The sequence below is a fragment of the Streptopelia decaocto genome (assembly GCF_964273445.1).
Source record: "Streptopelia decaocto genome assembly, chromosome: 1".
NCBI lineage: Eukaryota > Metazoa > Chordata > Aves > Columbiformes > Columbidae > Streptopelia > Streptopelia decaocto.
In genome coordinates this window covers 29,374,783-29,393,021 of record NC_138663.1, presented here as the reverse complement: position 1 = coordinate 29,393,021, position 18,239 = coordinate 29,374,783, and the positions used below count along the sequence as shown (strand labels likewise).

The following is an 18,239-nucleotide window of genomic DNA, read 5'->3' as shown; positions in this document are numbered from 1 at the left end:
GGTTTTGTGGGGGCAAATGCTTGAGTAAGAAAATAATTTTCTTCTGCGACATCTGTATCTTAAAACCTGGGGAAATCACAGAAGGGCCTGAATCAGACACTTAAAATTCCTTCTTACTAGACAATGAAACATGCTTTCATCTGTGAGTAAAGAAAAATAAAGCTGATCATTTGAATTCACAGCCACCACATTTTTTTAAATATCTGTGGGTTTTGTGTCTTAAAGTGCTGTAACTTTTGCCTCCTATCAATTTGTTTTTCCTGCTAGCCAGCTTTTCCAATGCAAAGATATAATGCCACAGTTAGAAAGTTTTTATTTAATGAGAAATTATTTTCTAGGGTTTTCCCCACCCATTACAGGGTTAATTTTTCAAACAGCCCAATAAACTATCTCCATCTTGGTAGAATATGTAAGCCACCACTTACAAGAAAAATCTTTTAGCACTTTGGCTAACTAGAGGCTCAAGACCTATATCCATGAAACAAGAATGTTCTTGTAAGCTCAGGGCTCTACTACGTCTCAGCCAGAAAAAAATGACCATCATCTGTTTCACGGAGAATCGCCCATTTAGGCTGAAATGCAGATTACTGTCCTCATAGTCCACTGCCTCAGTCAAGAGATTTGACTTAATGCTTTATAGGCTCAACTTTCAGGTGTCAGTTGATACAAGAGTGGAGAGAACAATTATTTTATAATACTCATAATAGAGAATTGGATAGAGCACGTATACTTCTGTTTTGTTTGAATTGCTCTGGAAGACACACTGTGGTAAATCTCTCATTTGTGAATGAATGTTTTCACTTTCTCAATTAATGTGTGCATATACATAGTAATTCGTGTCTATGTATGTGTATATATGTGTATACATATATGTATGTATATAGGCATATATGTTAATTAACATATACATTCACACATGACATTAATATATACATTCACTTGTGTGTGTGTATTTATGAGTTTATTAACTAAATTTGATTTCGCGGTATTTCAAAACCCATTGATCACCCTGGCAAAGTTTCACTTAGCCTCCCTGTTGAGTTAAAAGTATAAAACTTCCTGTTTAGCTAATTTAGATTATTTTTAAAGATACGTAGCACAAACAGAGTTCAGGGTTTTTCACTCTAAATTACAAATAAACAGTTACTGATGGATTGGATGCCAGGATAAGTGCATGCTAAGTTAAGAGTTCACTTGTTGACCAATCAGCGTCCTTCCTGTGCCCTGGTTGGACAATTTTGGGTAATCAGACTTTTCTCCCACTTTGCATGTGGGGCAAACAATAAACTTTTTATTATCTATATTTTTATTTTATGTTGTTTTTATCATCTCTGTGTTTCGTTGACTGTGCTGTGATCTAAGATTATCATGTACTTTTTTTTTCAAATAAACTTTCTTTTTCATTTAGCAGGCTCTCAACATGCTTAGAATTAATCTTACTGTATATATTTCCAGCTTAGCTAAGGATATTATCTTGTACTGTTTTCATTTTAACATGTTGACCTGTTTACCTTTTTATTCTAGTTTACAGTGTTTATACTGTGAAAAAGTCTTCAGAGACAAAAACACACTTAAAGATCACATGAGAAAGAAGCAGCATCGCAGAATAAATGCCAAAAACAAAGAATATGACAAATTTTATATAATTAACTACTTGGTAAGTGCTTCTATGAATAATTAGTAAATTGACTAAAGAGATACAGACAATATCATGTTAGAAGTGAGTAATTCCGAACCAGCAATTTTGAGAAGGTCAAAAATCGAGTGAAGGACTCTTAAGAAATATGCTCATTTATGGTATGATATTCTGGATAATTGTTAAACTAAGGAATAGTAAACATCTGTTGTTGAGAATTGATTTTGAGAGATGCAAGAATGCAGCTTGAAGAGACACTAATCATCATGTCATTAGTGCTCAGTCTCTGCTTTAATAACCAGACAGAAAAATGAGATAGAGTAATGAAGTAAATTGAAGTCTAACTTGAATGCTATTGGCTTTGAGCTTGTTTTCAACAAACCTTAAGCTGGAAGTGCTCTTCAGAGTATAAATTAAATGCAAAGAGGAGGAAAATGAAAGATACATAGATGAAAGAAAGTGTTCGTTTTTAGCCTCCGGGTAGGTGTATGTTGCTAGGTATTAAAATTTTTTTATCTCAGACCTTCGAGAGTGTGCATGTGTGTGTAACAGATTTTCACTTGCTGTCTTCAACTCATGCATATAGGAGCTGCTTCAAAAGCTGCTACATTCTGTTCCAGAAATAACTCTATTTCACCTGAGCTAGTCTTTGTACCTTCTACATGTGTTAATACCCAGCTTGTAAATAGGCATCTGTTTTACCTACTCTTTCCCTTTAATTCCTCTCCCTGGATTTTACTCTAATACTGAGAACAAAAATTGTATGTTTAATGTTCTGCCAAGTCCCTTCTACCCAAGATGGAGTGAATTCCCTCTGTGATCCTGTATACTTTCAATGTTCTGAGGCCTATGTGTTCTTTTATAAATATTCAAATATCACTGCTTTAAAAATCTGACCTACACTTGCTGCACAGTGAGGAAAAAGTTGTCAAGTTCTGCAGCGTGGCTGTTCTCAGCTCCTCAACAGGACCAAACGTTCACTTCTTCCTTGCAAGTTAACAGACTTGAATTTAACACTGTAATTGTTTTAAGTGATTTTAATAGTTTTGTTCTTCTCTGCTAGTCTTGCAGGTAATCTTATGTTTTCAGAACTTGGCATCCTCTTTAAATTGCCTTCTGTCTCCAGTTTGCATTCAGATTTGAATCTGTCCCAGCTTTGAACAGCTAGACAGCTAGATGACTGTCCAGCAGCACAGAGAACCGTGTGATACTCCTTCAGAAATTTTTGAGACATGCAGGGAGGTCATAACATCATTACAGGCACAGTGGCTGTGTGATGTTAGTAAGCAGAATGTGCCAAAATAAATATAAGAGCAAGACTAATATTCATATACCTTGTGTATGCTGTCTGCTGAGAATGAGCTGTGGCCTGTGCGCTTCCTGAACCACATCCAAACGTTGTCTGGGTGGTGCTGCTGGCGTGGCCACAGAACATGTGAACTGTTAAACAGCATGGGTGATCACAGAGCACTGCTCACGTCAGGGCCTTGGTCCTCTTTAGTTACTGCTGATATTCTCTGCAGGACTTTGCAGAGTATGCTAGCCTGAACCAATTCAGGTATTGATCACTTAGCAGCATCACTTGGAGATGCATTTTTCAGGTCCTTGTCATTACAGAGGATGGTAAACGTAGTTCAAATAAGATATGTCAAGCCACCAAAATGTTTTAAGTTGGGCACAGGGGTCTTCATGTGCGAGGTTTGTATGAGTGTGCTGACAGTGCTTCTTCTGGGACATACTTTGAATGATCACAACTCTTTGCCTGGCTCTATGTGCTCTGCTACAGCCGTGTTTTCTTTCCACAGATTTTCAGTTGCCTTCCACTACGCTTTACCCAGTGGACTGTTCCTATTCTGTCTTGCTGATCCTTCAAACTGTTGCTGTATCAGATTTTCTGACATTTCTTCCTCTAAAGAAAGGATTTTTTTGAATAAAGGATTAAAAAACAGACTGAAAACTGTCGTAAACACTTATACAATAGTTCACTATAAGATGTATATGTGCACGCTAATGTCATGTGAGATTACATTATTCGTTTACATTAAATTTTTTAGGATAGCTCCTATGCAGTAGAACGTGTTTGCTTTCAAAATAGCCTTTGGTTAACCCTTTATTTTTGCACAAAAGAGACAAAGGTTAAAGGGAAGAGATTTAGTTTATTCACTGCAGGTTCAGTAGATTGGCCTTTACATGTAAGGAGAAATAACTTTCTCTACTGCACATATGTATTCTACAATAGATCATATTAATGTGATAGGATTCTTTTTTTTCGAGCTGAGTCTACATTAAGTGAATTCTAGGTGTTATGCAATATCTGGTTTCTGTAATGACTTGATGTAGAGATTTTGATTCCTCTCCCCCAGCACTTCACAATTTACTAGAAGACATTTTTTAAAAGTATGTTACCAAGCTTTGCCAACTTCTCATTGAGTTTTAAAGACCTGTGCTTTGCATTGCTCTAAATGTAAAGGGGAATTATACAATTTCACAGACACAGACATGGATTAGGTATCTTATCTGTTTCAGAATTTACTACTGAATTCATCTTGACTTAAAGATGTAGGCATATAATATATCTATTTTTTGTAGGTTTTCACAAAAAAAGTTTGAATTTTGAGAATATGACAAAGATCTTTCTATGCCAGTTTGATAATTTGTTTTCGTCATAAAGAGACTATAAAACTATGTAGGTCTCCGATGATCAACATCAATATTATTACAGTTTTATCCACCTTGCTTTTAGGATATACACCATAAAGCTTTTCTATCAGCAATTGGATCTTAAGCTATTTAATTGGATAGTTCTTTAGTACAACCATCTTACAGACATTATTGTCCTTTTTTTTATAATTTTCCGTTACATATTATCTTCAGCCAGCACTGCGTAAAATAGTCATATTAAACTGGAACTAGCAGTTGTCTTTATTCTGGCCTTTTGTACTGAGAGGTTTTAATGGCTTTTTGTTCAGAAGTCCTGAGAGTGTCTGCTGAATGGCCTCATGATCTTCTGGCCAGTTCTTACTCGTGTTTTAAGCTGATGGCAGAGCTCCCATTAATTTCATTTAGAGCTGCAGCCTTGCCTTCCTTCTTCCTTTCCCTCCATTCTGCTTTTGGCCTCACTTATGTTTTTAGCACAGTTGTATGAATCGGTTTTCATAATACAAGTTACATTTTATGTCTGTGTTTTGGTAATTCCCTCCCCTTAATTTCTGATTTGGCATCACAGTGAGTAATATAAGGGCAAATTCCTTTGTAAATATTTAAGTAGTCTGAGACTTTCCATGTCTTCTGTCATGACCTACAAGCTGCTTTGATTTGTCTACCCCCATGTTATTGACATGTTCTGTTGCTCACAGGTTAGTGTTCAGGTGAGAGTATTACCAGATGATCTTTAGTAGAAGTGGAAGCTATTTTTGTCATGTGCATGTATAATAGATTTCCTTCAAAAGCAAGTATCAAAATTTTATTAATAGGTAGTCACATTGAATTAGAGTGGAAGCTTTGCAATTATAGCTTGAAAGGCAGTGGGGTCACTTCCCCAGTGGATTTGGAGGTTTTTTGTCAATATTGTGTAAGCATGGAAGATGATACCAGTCCTATTTGGAAAGGCTTAAAGTATGAATTGAAAAAGACCAACTGACAGTAGAAAGTAAAGAACTGAGCAACAATGCATTCAAGATATATATGTAGGTTAGCTTATATTTTTTTTCCAAATAAAACTTCCAACCTAATTTTCTTGTTTCTGTGCCTGTGTTAGCCTGTGGCCCCATGACTCACCTTGCACAAAGAGCCAAGTGAAAATGGAGACGGAAGCACTTTGTGGTGCCTGCTGGAGGCCATGAGAGAACAGAGGACAGTATTAAAACTCTTTTTTTCCCAGCCCAAAGAACTGAGGTGGACCCAGACTGACAGGGTCCCTTCTGTGTTCACCTGGCTGTTACCAGCAGCACTTCAAGTACAGAGTATCCTTTGTAGGAAGCACGTATGTTTATTTTCAAATCAGCTAATAGCGCATATCTGTAGTAATGTAACATCACTAGTATGAATGCGCTTACGACTAAGATAGATGACTGAAAATGGTACCTGTTACTTACTAGAAAACTTGTTTCATAAAGCCTTTACTTTTCCTCAAAGAGAAAAAGATGTTTTTTCCTTATTGCCAAGCCCTATATCATTGTTATTATCTGTTGGAGGCTGGGCGAGAATGTTTTGTTATGGGGGGTTACTATTTATATTTAGCCTGTTTTAACTTACACAGCATGTATTTTGTAAAATATTAAAGAGAAACCCTTCATCGTTTGGTGATAGTTCAAGACTTAATAAAGTCCTCCAAGTAGGGGAACAGTCCATATTGAAATTCATCCAATATCTATTAACTAATGTTGGGGTAAGACCATCTCTTCCGTGTGATAAAGCATCTCGGGTTCTGCAGCAACATAAAACAATTCAGATGATCTCAGTAAGGCAGGTGAGAAGGGCAAGAGGAGATTTGCAGGGGAAAGCAGCATCTGTTTGGAGTTTCTGAGCCCCATAGGCCTGGAAGACTATTTGCCTGTAGTTCAGTAACTGCTCTTGTGGGAAAACTGCTTGAGATAGCAGCTGCTGTTTCTAGTTTCTCCCATTTCAGCACTTCTCAAGTTGGGATGTGTTCCCTCAGTGAAGCACACAGATCTCCCTATAGAATCTTTAAAACCGCACTCAAGTTGAGAAGATAAATTGTCAGTGAGGCAATTCATCTCTGTGCATTTAGATTTCATTTTGGAAGAAGAAATAATCAAACCACACACATTTGCGTGCTCTCCTCACTTTTCTATAGGATCTTCCTCTCTGAGGTGCACAGCAAGTATTTTTAAAAAAGTTGGTTTTCCTTGAATATACAGCAAGGCCTGCAGGTTTTTAATTATGCATTTTTTACTGTTTGAACTATTAACAATGTCAAGTCTATTTTTTGCTCTGTTTTTGTTAAGAATGTCTTGGGAATCTCTAGATATGATCGCTGGGAGTTCTTGCATCTCACATGAAAGAGCAAGGGAATTTGAATACTTAACAAAGACACCCTTGGTCCCAGATGCCCATCAAGCTGTAGAACTGAAAAAATGTTTTTAAAAAAACTGGACGAGCTTTAAGAATGTTTCAAAGAACTCTTTCCCACCCAATTGCTCAGCTTCAGTCTCTTGGCACTTTCTTCGCAGTGTGATGTTATCCTGGTTATCCATTCACCATGCAATTTTCCAGTGACAGAAGATCTGATTAGCTTTTGCCTTTTCCCTTTTTTTTCTTCTCTGAATATAAATAGATGAGGGAAACAGACACCTCTTGCAAGATCCTTCTCTACCTTCTTCACAGAAACACCATAAAGAAAGAGCAAGCAATAACAAAGCTTGTGCGTCATTTTCACCTTTAATTAAAAGGTGAAGTTTAATATTGGTTTCTGTTTTGAACATAATCTTTTGTGCACATATATCTCAAGCTGGTAAGGGGAAAAATTGTGAGTATTTGTCTTCATTTTGTAGTGGTTGTGGGCCACTATCCGCTCATTAAGGTGTTAACATTAACAGCCATAGGAAACTGGTGTGCAGCTGGGAGAACATGTGGTGAGAGGTGTTAATGGCTTCATGTTATCTCGCAATAACGGTGACATTAATAAGTCTCCCCTGTAACTCAGAGAGTTTACACACTGCCATGTAGCATCCCTGAATTAATTAGTGAATTTTTATTCTGTAATATATGATGGCATTATGTTTAGAGCTGTCTAGAGACATTTGTTTATCATCTACCTGATAGACAATAACAGCTTTGAAAATTCTCATTAAATTGTTAAATGATGGATATCTTTTCCCTCTTTTTCCAAACTACAAAGGCAATAATAACACTTGTTACGAAGGATGTTATTAAATGTATTTATTAGGAGGTATATTTGAAAGAAATAAATGAAGGAATGATCCTTTTATTAACTGCTTTTTTGTAATGGAGACAAGACTGTCAGCTGCGTTCTTTGTGAATCCTTCACTGCCATCAAAAGTATGAGTTCAAAAATACTATTTTCATTACTGGTTAGTTTGCTCTGGTTTATTTTTAAAGGCAGGAATAATAAGAGGAAAGGAAAACACTACCTAAAGATCACTGCTGGTATTTCAGTAGAACGCTTCAGCTTTTTATTGCCTGTTATTTATGTCACAGTCATGCTGAGAGTGCTTGCAATTTTGCTGAATGCTGCACAAATATATTGTGATATACTTTGTGCTGAAGGTCTTTAAGATATAAATAAACAAAAAATAAAAGGAAGAACAGAACACCATGAATAGGTGTGCTTACGTTCACGTCTGAGAAGAGGATCCAGAGGAACTGGATTCCAGCTCCAAGATCTGTGCCCTGGCTCATTCTGCCTTGCTGGAGTACTCTCTAGCTCGGTTTACACCATGTGTTTTTATTGACATAACCTTGTACAAGGTATAAACACTGACTGGTATAACTATGCCAACTGAAGTCTCAGGTGTGATAGCTGCTTTGTTTAAGCAGCATATGCTGCGTGAAGAGCAAGGTAGGCACGTTGGATTGAGCAAGCGTGATGGGAACCTTGAGGCAGCGATAACATCCCACCTCGGGAACACCTTGGTAGTGTTGCAACACTCTAGTTTTACACAGAGCTTGGATCCTCTTCTTGAGAGCTCTGAGCCAAATCATCTTCCCAGATGCAGGGTGGGAAATGCCCCATTAGAAGACAAAACAAATTGTTATTTTAAAAATTATTACTAAAGGAGTGTTGTATGACTACCCTTAACTCATGGAAGTACCAAAGTGATCCAAAATAAGATGTTGAATGTGACTTCCTGGATGTTCTTTCAGTTGATATATAAAATGTGATGTGAATCAGGAAATGTTTTTTCTTTTCTTTTTTCTCCCCAGGAATTTGGAAAGTCCTGGGAGGAAGTGCAGTCAGAGGACGACCGGGAATTACTAGATAACCTAGAAGAGTAAGAGTTAGTTATATGCCCATTATGAAGACTTGCAAAACCATTATTGTTGAAAGTAGTTACCAGGAAAATGCTGTGCATAGTTAGAACACAGTTAAAATTCATTTAAGCCAATCAAATAATCTCCAAATTGTTCTCATCAAAGACACTTCTCCACAATGGGGACTGTAAATTTCATATTTCAACCACAAACCTATTTTTTTATTTGCCTGTAGCTCAAATAACAGCCTTTTGGGTTGGTAATGATGTAGACAAAATGTGTTGGTTTTTTTTTACTTTTGTATTATAAAATGGTTGAACAGGTTTTGCTCAAATTTAAAAGTCCAGAGCAAGCATCAAAAATATCAGCACGAGAAAGAAATGTCATGAAAAAGTCTGATTAAAAAAGTAACGACTAGAGATTAAAGCAGAATTTTGAAGGAAACTTGTCAGCAGTGCTGATGGAAGGTGACATCCACCTCTCCTCCGCTTTCTTCTGTGGTCCAGGCTCTCAGATTCCTGCAGAGGTGGCTTCCTTGGCCGTAGAGAATTGAATAAGCAGGAAGTAATTTGTGGCTATCAGTGCCCCTAACCTTCCTGGTTCCATCTGTGACTTGAGCTTTATTTTACTTGATTGGACCTGGTTGCAATCATGTTTCTATCTCTCAGCAATGGATATGTTGGTAAAGTAAGGGTACATATCTAAATGTAGCATAAATGAGTGTCTGTATCAGGAATAATAATATTTCATAAGTAAATAACACTTAGAGTGAACTCTGCCTGGTGATTATGGCTTTGGCTGCTGTATTGAAAGATTAGAAAGGTATAAAAGAATTTTAAAAGACCTTATAAAAATAAGCACTGTAATGCAATATTGATGACTTGCCAAACTGGATGGAAACTGAAGTTAAGATCCTGTTTGTTAATGCAGGCAAATTCAAGTAGGACTTACTGCCCGTCTGCACAGGAATTACCCAACAGTAACTGCTTAGTTATTCTTGAATTTGTAATTCCTTTTAGACTGTAAACCAGATTCTAGTAATGTATCCAGCTATAAATCCATACTGTCTCTTCCACCCCGTTAAAGTATTCCGTTTCTCTGGATTTATTTCTAATGCTGTGAGTGCAGACTCTGAAGTGCCCTTTCACAAAATGTCTCTTTTCACAAAATGTTCTCTTTTCTACTATTAAATGGATCTTTTTGACTCTTGATCATAAGAGACTGGTCTGACTGGGAAGAGCATCCTGTATGTGCAGTTTGCCTTTTCTGTGAACAACAAGCAGACACCACAGAAAAACTGTATCTTCACATGCAGGTAAGACTTGTTTTAAATAACAGTTCTTTCATCACGTTGGAATTAAAAAGTAGGATCGTAGTATCTTTAAGATCAAATCAGCTGCTGCATTAGAGTGCCCGCTGTGGTGCAGAACTCAAGTCCTATCTGCATCCCCAGCATCTGTTCTCTAAAATATGCAGAGGAGTCAAATTTTACATTGAGAGTGTGACTAGCTATTACTTAAGAGTGAACAGACTAGTACAGACAGTAAAGAGTTAGCATCTTGAATATTATAGTGGCTTGATGATTTAATACACTTAGTGGTTAACATCTCTGTTTCAGTTTTAATAAACTACTTAATAGAAGCGTTGCAGTTTAACAAAATATGAAAGTTTCTGATGAAACAAAACTTTTGGTGGTTTCATATATTAGCGTTTGCATGTCTATATGCATATGTCTGTGTCAGTCTATGAAAAGCTGAGCTGTTTTTAACTTGGAATAGTAGAAGTAGTGGAAATAAGATATTTTTCTGTTTCCTTTTTTTTTTTTCCTCCAGAAATCACATGGATTTGACTTTCCTAAAATAAAGTCAGAGCATGGTGAGTAAGAGATGCTGTAATTGTCAGCGTTTGCCACTAGTGTGGAGAAAACCACATCATAATAATAGTGGAAAACAACTGTATCAATTTGATTTTTATTCAGACATTTAACTTTTCCATTATGGAAGCTGTTTTTGCTAGCTTACAAAAGAAAGCCAAGAGCACTTTATTTTTCTGGAACTGTTGCTAGTGCCAAGGATGTGAGCTATTTTCTTTAGAACCATTGGATTCTTTTGCAGAGTAGCTTCTACAGATACCCACTCTATGTGTCCCAAATCTGGCTGCTGAAGCCCTGGAAGTATTATTATCATTATTGTTATTATTGTTGTTATGCCTGTTAATACTTATTTGCATATTAGAAGGCCGTGCTTTAAGCTTTGTTTGGCCAGTGTTTGCTTTCTGCTGTAGGGTGAGAGGAAGCAAGGTGTTTGCAATTTTTACATTAAAAGAAGGGCTAGTTCCCATGTTTCCAAAGTGCTTGTTTGCTCCCATCTCTCCTAGGTCTGAACTTTTATCAGCAAGTAAAGCTAGTGAACTTCATCAGAAGAGAAATCCATCATTGTCGTTGTTACAACTGCCAGGAAAAATTTCAGTCTAAAGGAGTGTTGATAAGCCATATGGAAGAGACCAAACACATTACATTCCTGCCAGCCAGGTCTACATGGGATCAACCACAGTAAGGGCAAACACGTTTCTTCTAGCATTTGTACTGTTACTTCGTAACATCTGTAAAACAGTAAGTTGAAAGTTCTGATTTTTGCCAGTGCAACAGTGCCCTGAGCTCCCCAGCTCTACTAGCCCAGATAAAATAATAAGTGCTCTTAAAACTACTCAGAATTAGAAATCTCTGTACTGTCGGAAGCTAAAATGAACATGGGATACTGCTTTTCCAGTTGCATCCAGGATGCACGGTCCCCGTAAGCTGTGTCCGCACTGTCAGGTCGGTACACGGTGACAGGCATACCTGGTGAACTCAGATCACCTCCCCTCCTGGTGGAACCAAGGTTGAGTCTGCACCAAAGTGACATCGCGAATGTCCCTCTTCTAGGCATGAGGTCTTCCAGCTGTTGGCTCTCTACACAGATTCCTGCCTGGAATGGGCTTCTGGCACATATTTCATTGCTAGTAAAGATACTGCTGTGGACATACAGTTCTAGAACCAAATCAAACCCCTTCTTTTGCACGTATAATGTAGCTATATGCATAATGTCTACCTAACATTTAGGCATCAAAACAAGTTGGTTGCTTATCCTTAGTTTTCTCCATAACAAATAGTATAACATAACACTGTTTCAGACTGTAAGAAGGCTGAATAGGTCTAGGGGACGGTGCCATAGGTGGTAAAGCACAAAGATTGTTCCAACACAAACACCTCGGTTCAGCAGTTATGAGACAAATCTGGATCTGTGGCCTCAGTTTTGACAACAGACAGATGAAGATATAGGAGGAAGGACTTTTCTGTTGCCAAATCTTCTACATGACTCTTCTAAGATGTACACGCCAGTTGATATTTTTGGGTGTGCTGTTTACTGTCATTCCAGACAGCCAGACTTTTCTAATTTTTCCTCTTTTAAAATTCTAATCTCATAAAATATGCTCTGCCTCTTTCAAACAAAGTATGTGACTATCTAGTAATTATGCCTTCTTGCTTTCAGGTATTATTTTCCTACCTATGAAAATGATACACTCCTGTGTACACTGTCAGACAGTGAAGATCTGATAACTGAGGATAAAAGTGAAGATGTCCCTGTTGTAAGTGAAGATATATCCAATCTAAAAGCCCTCAAACAAAGCAGCGTTTTAAACCAGCTCCTGTGTGAAGAGAACAAGAGTCAGGAGAAATTTTGACCTTGAATTACAGTTGCTGACCTTTGAGTGTTTCTTCTACAAGACAAAAAAACAAACAAAAAACAACCAACAAACAAAAACCAAACCAACACCAAACATTCACTAATATTGGAATACAATTTGGTTCATAGATGTTATCACTGGGCAAATACTATATGAAAGTGTAAACTTCTTTTGTTTATCTTCCTTTAAATTCTAGCTTTATTTTAAAATTAAATGCTGGATTTTCTGCAGTTTGTCCTTTAATTTTTTTTCTGAATAAATCAGAATCTGAGTTCTATTTTAAGGCCATTCTGTGAAAGGCACAAACCATTGAGATAATATGTCTTGATACATGACCCAATGAGTGAATCTTCTATGTGTTATTGCCGTTAGAGATCATATGGAAAAGAGCCTGAATTTAATTCTTGGTCTGTTACATAAAGCAAATTTTGCTATTTTTAACTTTAGACCCTCTGTATATCTCTATCTTTCATCATCAGTATGTAAGATATATGGTGCCTGTTCTGAAAAGTGACTCAGAAACATCAGTAAAGCTCTGTCTGGCCCCTGGGTATCTGACTGCATGGAAAGCTGCCAATCCAAAGCCTAAAAAAGCACAGGAACAATTGCAATCTTGATTGCATCAAAGATCCAAAGAATTTGAAGTAGACCTCTTGTATGGTCATGAACTGAGATGCAAAAGAAATTATTTAGCGGATTGCAGACACATAAATCCAAATTAAATCCTCAAATCTCAACTCAGATGTCCATTAAAGTTACCATTTTTCCTTTAACACTGAACTTTAAAGTTCCCAAAATAACAGGCCTTCAGCATGTCCAGAAAGCACCTCAGTGTTGATACGGCAAAGCAGCTCAGAGCAGAGGTCCTGCTAGGGTTATCCTCTGAAATCTTAAGAAGAAATTCCAGAGTTCAGGTTTGGCTTTCCATAATATGTACAACTGCTTTTAAAACTGGCAGCACATTCTTTTTTCTTCTTTAGGTCGGTGTTAGAGCACTTGCTCAAAGTATGGGAGTCTCATTTCAGTGGCCTTCCCTGCCTGAGAAGATTCAAAGCCATAGCTTTGCCTTTGCACAGACCTCTTTACCTGAAAGAGATTGCTGTCAATAAGAGTTGTTGTTTGTCATTATACAGTGATTGAGATCTCGACAGCAGTCCCTGGGAGCAGGGGCTAAAGTTCAAATCTTCACTCGTGTTCTCCTAACCTTCCATATCCAGCCTAATCCACCCTGCAGTATATTTGTATCTGTTTATTTTAATTTGCATTGAATTTGCTTTCTCCTGACATCATTACCCAGCACCCAGTAGCACCTCTCTTTGCTTCCCCTTTCTTATTTTCTCTTGGGCCCAAGTGCTCTGGAGATAAGTCCAAACAACAGGATGCTGAAAATGCACTGAGGAAGATAGATCAGGCAGTTAAGTGCACAGTAAAATGGAGACAGAAGCAATATCTGACTCTGTCAAGAAAAAATGGGGTGAAAGTGGTTCAGGAGGTGCCAAGAGTACAGACAAGGGGGTAGTTGTAGTCGTATGTCTGTGTTGCCTTTGATTAAACTGGTGCAAAAATTTAGGAGGAACAGCCCAAATATTTTTGAACTAGAACATCTGATCATCTTCAATAAGCTATAGTCTGTACTTCTTGCATTTGTAAATTTATTGATTTCATACAGTAATTGCAATGGCTGTTGCTGGGGTTTTATTCCTCTTATGTAATTTTCTTCCTAAGCAGTTATTTTCTTCCTAAATTAGAAATTTATTTCAGTCTTTTCAGTCAGATTCTTAGCTGAGGTGGGAGTACGAATTGATGGGGTTTACATTAATGATAAGCGTCTTGAGCAATGGTACAAATCAGCAAGAAAACTATGGCTAAATCAGCAGCACATGAACATGTTTTATGGCAAGCCCATCTCAGAAGGGCACATTAAGGGAAAGATAAAATTTTATTGATACATCATAAAGTTAAATTATAAAACATTTCCTAATCATGAGGAATGTGATGCTGAGTGAGTCACATCCCTACAAAATGAAAAAATAATGTTAATATCAGCAATATGGAATGACTGCTGTTCCTGGTTCTAACAAAAATTTGAAGTAACCTTTTATCAGTGTAGGATTAAGAGAATATCTTAAGAGAAATTGTATAAATGATGTGGATTGGCTGTCTTTTTTCAGTAATTTATCAGCAGTGTATAACTGTTCACTGAAAATACAAGGAATAAGAGGAGTCAGATTGAGGTTGACCTTGTTACTTCAAATATGAACAGCAAGCAACAAAGTAGGTCTAAAGTCTCTGTATGTTCACAGAGAGAGCTGGGTATGTTTTCTACAGTGAAAACTGAGCATCTTCATTTAGTACAATGATGCTTCTAATTGATAGTTTGCTGGAGCATACTGTATTTCTTCATATAATGGCCACAATTTTCCCCAAGTATTCTTGTTCTTTATCTAAAGCAAAGTCAAAATCAGCGTCTTTTTGAAGTTGTCTTTTGTCATGAGTAGGGGACACAGTCATGACCATGTACACTGTGTAGGCTCAGCTATTATATGGGCAAATATGGTGTTCTAATAAAAGAGCATTTCTGGAAGCATTACAACAAAAATAGTGTTGCCATAAGTCATAGAATGGACAAAGTTGGGGTTGACAAATGCTCTTGAGAGAGTCAGATCAGGAGAATAAGTGGTGTTAGTTGGTATGGAAAAAGTCCAATGCACATTTCTTGCCATAATATTTCCTTTTAGCCAAGATCTTGACTCCTTATACACACTCAATTTGCTTTATCTAAAACCATCCCCTTGTTTAGAAGGACCTGGGTAAAAGGAGGAAAGAGGCTTGTGTCCTGCTGACGAGTGATTCCTCTTGCTCTTTCTACATTATGTCCTTGATACCCCTCCACACACAATTTATTCTGACAGTTCTGTGCAGATCTAAATTGACTTAACGAGTTAATGGTCATTGAGTTTCATTTAAGACTCTAACTGTTTTCATTTTCTGTATTACATCTGTCTGGCATGCTGTGAGGGAGCTGTCAGTGGCTGCTCTCGGCTGGCTGGATGGTAACCCATCTGCAAAACACTGAAGTGAGTCTCTGAAAAGTCTCTTTGCTGTTGTTATCTCTCAGGGCCATCACTGCTTCTGCATTCTGGTTAGATCTCTTCTAGTGAGTGGGATGTTTGCTACAGTACCTCTCTCCTTCTCCCATTTTACATAGTGGTTGTCCTAAATGTGACACGAGAAACTGAACTGTGACCAGAAGAGCAGTACTTTTCATCAAGGTTACCAGTCTCCGTGCTCAAATTCAAGTCCAGAGCGGACCCTGGACATGGTTCTTGGCCACATCTGCCATCCACTGCCATTAAACAGCAGCAAGCATCACAGCTTTGCTTATGACTTAGTGCTGTATTAAATTATTTTGCATTATTTGCATTTTACTTATACAGAAGCAAAGGAGAATCAAAGGTCCCTGGAGAAAAAACTTGTTTTTCACAGGAGCAACATGAAAAGTACTTTGTTTCCCCAGGAGTTCTTTTTAAGTTGTGATGCTTTCTAGGCCTTAGTTACAATAGAAAGACTGAAGTGTCTGTGGTCAAATTATGCCCTCGTCTATCTCTGTCAGGTATATCAAACTGGGTTAGATAACAACTGTCACAAGGAACAGGTAATTTGTAACCCTGGAATACATTACTGCTTCTATGGAATAGTCATTAGAATCTGCTGCTGTAGAAATACTACAGGGTACAGTGGTTGCATGAAGAACCTAGTTCATGTAAAATTAATTCCTTTTCTTCATGAGCACTGAATGTGCTGTTCTCCCCAATGCTTGGGTTTTTTTTCCTATTGGAAGTTTTCTGCTACTACGTGACTTCTTCCACCAGTGAAAGTTTTAGTTGCTCCTTGAATTTGATTTTACAGCTTTTCCCAGAGTCTTGCTCATGAAGATACAGATAAGGTAACTATTTTAGAAACTACTGTGTAACCCCTTAGTTGAACTCACATTTGGTATTTTACATCCCTGATAAATTCACTCTCTCCATAGGAAGAGTGAGGGAATTTTGGATATTTACAACTGAAAAGACATCAATCGCCTTTGCATAAATGTAGATAGAAGTAAAAGCATTTTCCTGCCACAAATGATCCCTGAAACACGGTTCTCTCCATCTGGTTTACCATCCTGAAACTGGGAAGCTGCCTGTGTGTAATTTACATATGAACCTAATGTCTTAGCTTCCATTATAATCAATAAATGCAGTCTATGGATCCTGGAGCTCACCCTCAAGTGAACACCTAAAACTTTATTCAGTTTCTTGTCCATAGACACGTAATGTCATCTGAGATGCTTGAAAATTCCTGGTCTCCAGCTGCCTCTCTGGAATGATGCTGCCCTCTCAAAGGTCTTGTGTCCATTCTGTCAACTGCATATGAGTATTTCCAATACCATGGAGCACCTCAGATGGCATTGACACATATCTAAGTCAAAGCAGCTAAATCCAGCACCTTTGGCTGGTAGCTAAATATCTCTTTTAGGCTGCAATACCTGTAATGGAAACTTAGGCACCTGGGTCACATCTGTTCACCGCACCCGGACTCCCAAATTTAGTTACATTAATTTAAAGCTTTATTCTACACTACTATTGTGGAATTCATTTAATCTGAAGGTAGATATCTGCATAGATCAGATGGTTTACCTTCTGGAGTAGAGAATTAGCTTTGGTAGCTACATTGGAAATTTCTAAAACGTCATTCAGCCTCTGCCGCTCTGTTCTCACAACAGTTTTAGAGACAGGAGGAGAATTGGTTACCTTTTGGCACATAGGGTCACAGGTTAAATTATAATCATGCACCACAGAAACCACTAAAATGTGGCAAAAGTACACCACAAAACATACGTTATATATGTGCTTCCCTGATTCAAGGAATCTCAATTATAATCCACTGTTGAGTAGATGCATGTTAAACAGGAGTAGTCAAATTCTGCAGATAGATTGTGATGTTTGTGTTCTTCCTGCCCACAGACTATTATTACATCTCTATTTTTGTGTGGGAAGACCCTCCTGAGGCTGAATATGGGTGAAAAAGATGGTGGAAGTCCATGGACCACACTGAAGAACATGGCTAAACCTTGACTATCCCACTCTTACCTTTCTAACCACATTCTTCATTCATATCTCCAATTTTTTTGGCTTATAAGCATTTTGGGTCAAGAACTATCTTTTTTCTTCTTTTTATTTTGAGCATTTAGCACGCATGGTTTAACCAGCTTGAGACCAGTAGGCACTGTTACAATGCAAAGTAATGACATTGTAATGGCATCCCAAAAAAAAGACCTATGGTTTGTGGTGATTAATTTAATCTGGCTCTTGACAGAAATTATAGCAGTCATTGTACCACCTCATCACGTAAGAAAGCATTTAGATAGCACTTAAACTGGCATGTATCCCCTCAGGGTGCCTTTGCAAAGGAAAGAGTTTGTAGCTCTGCTCGAAACGAGGATCCAAAAGGCCCCAACGAAATGTGTCCCGTCCTCTGGCAGCTCATTCCTTACAGTGTGGGCATAAACCACAACACCACAGGGACTTGGGTGTGAATTCAGGCAAGAGGGACAGCTGCTAGCTGAGAAATAAATTAAATTGCTAATTATTATTTTAAAATCCACAGGCTGGTGGTTGTTTTTACAAATTGTATATCTGACTATATTGGAAAGACAGCACAAAGAGCCTTATCGCATCACAGGAAGGAAAAACATGCTGCTCTTCATCTGCACTTATTGCTCCAGCGTGCCCACATGCAGCCCAGCTCTTCCCACTCCCGCAGGGTTTCTTTCCTAGGTGTCATCACTCAGATAAGCAGCATTCCAAAAGCTCCTGCTCTTCCCTTTAGCACCACGAGGAGCCTGGGAAGTGCCAGTGGCAGCTCCAGTATTAGTGCT

At 37.9% G+C, this 18,239-nt stretch overlaps 1 protein-coding gene across 2 annotated transcripts in view; it reads left to right on the top strand.

The window, feature by feature from the left end:
* The window catches only part of ZNF277 (zinc finger protein 277), a 55,062-nt gene extending 42,469 nt beyond the window's left edge, over positions 1 to 12,593 (top strand). For both annotated transcript variants that reach the window (XM_082066929.1, XM_082066928.1), the window contains exons 7-12: positions 1,525 to 1,657; positions 8,543 to 8,610; positions 9,809 to 9,905; positions 10,423 to 10,465; positions 10,967 to 11,141; positions 12,121 to 12,593. In XM_082066929.1, coding sequence (XP_081923055.1) covers positions 1,525 to 1,657; positions 8,543 to 8,610; positions 9,809 to 9,905; positions 10,423 to 10,465; positions 10,967 to 11,141; positions 12,121 to 12,313 — 709 coding nt within the window. In that variant the 3' untranslated portion in view covers positions 12,314 to 12,593. The remainder of the gene's footprint in view (positions 1 to 1,524; positions 1,658 to 8,542; positions 8,611 to 9,808; positions 9,906 to 10,422; positions 10,466 to 10,966; positions 11,142 to 12,120) is intronic.
* Positions 12,594 to 18,239: the final 5,646 nt, after the last annotated feature.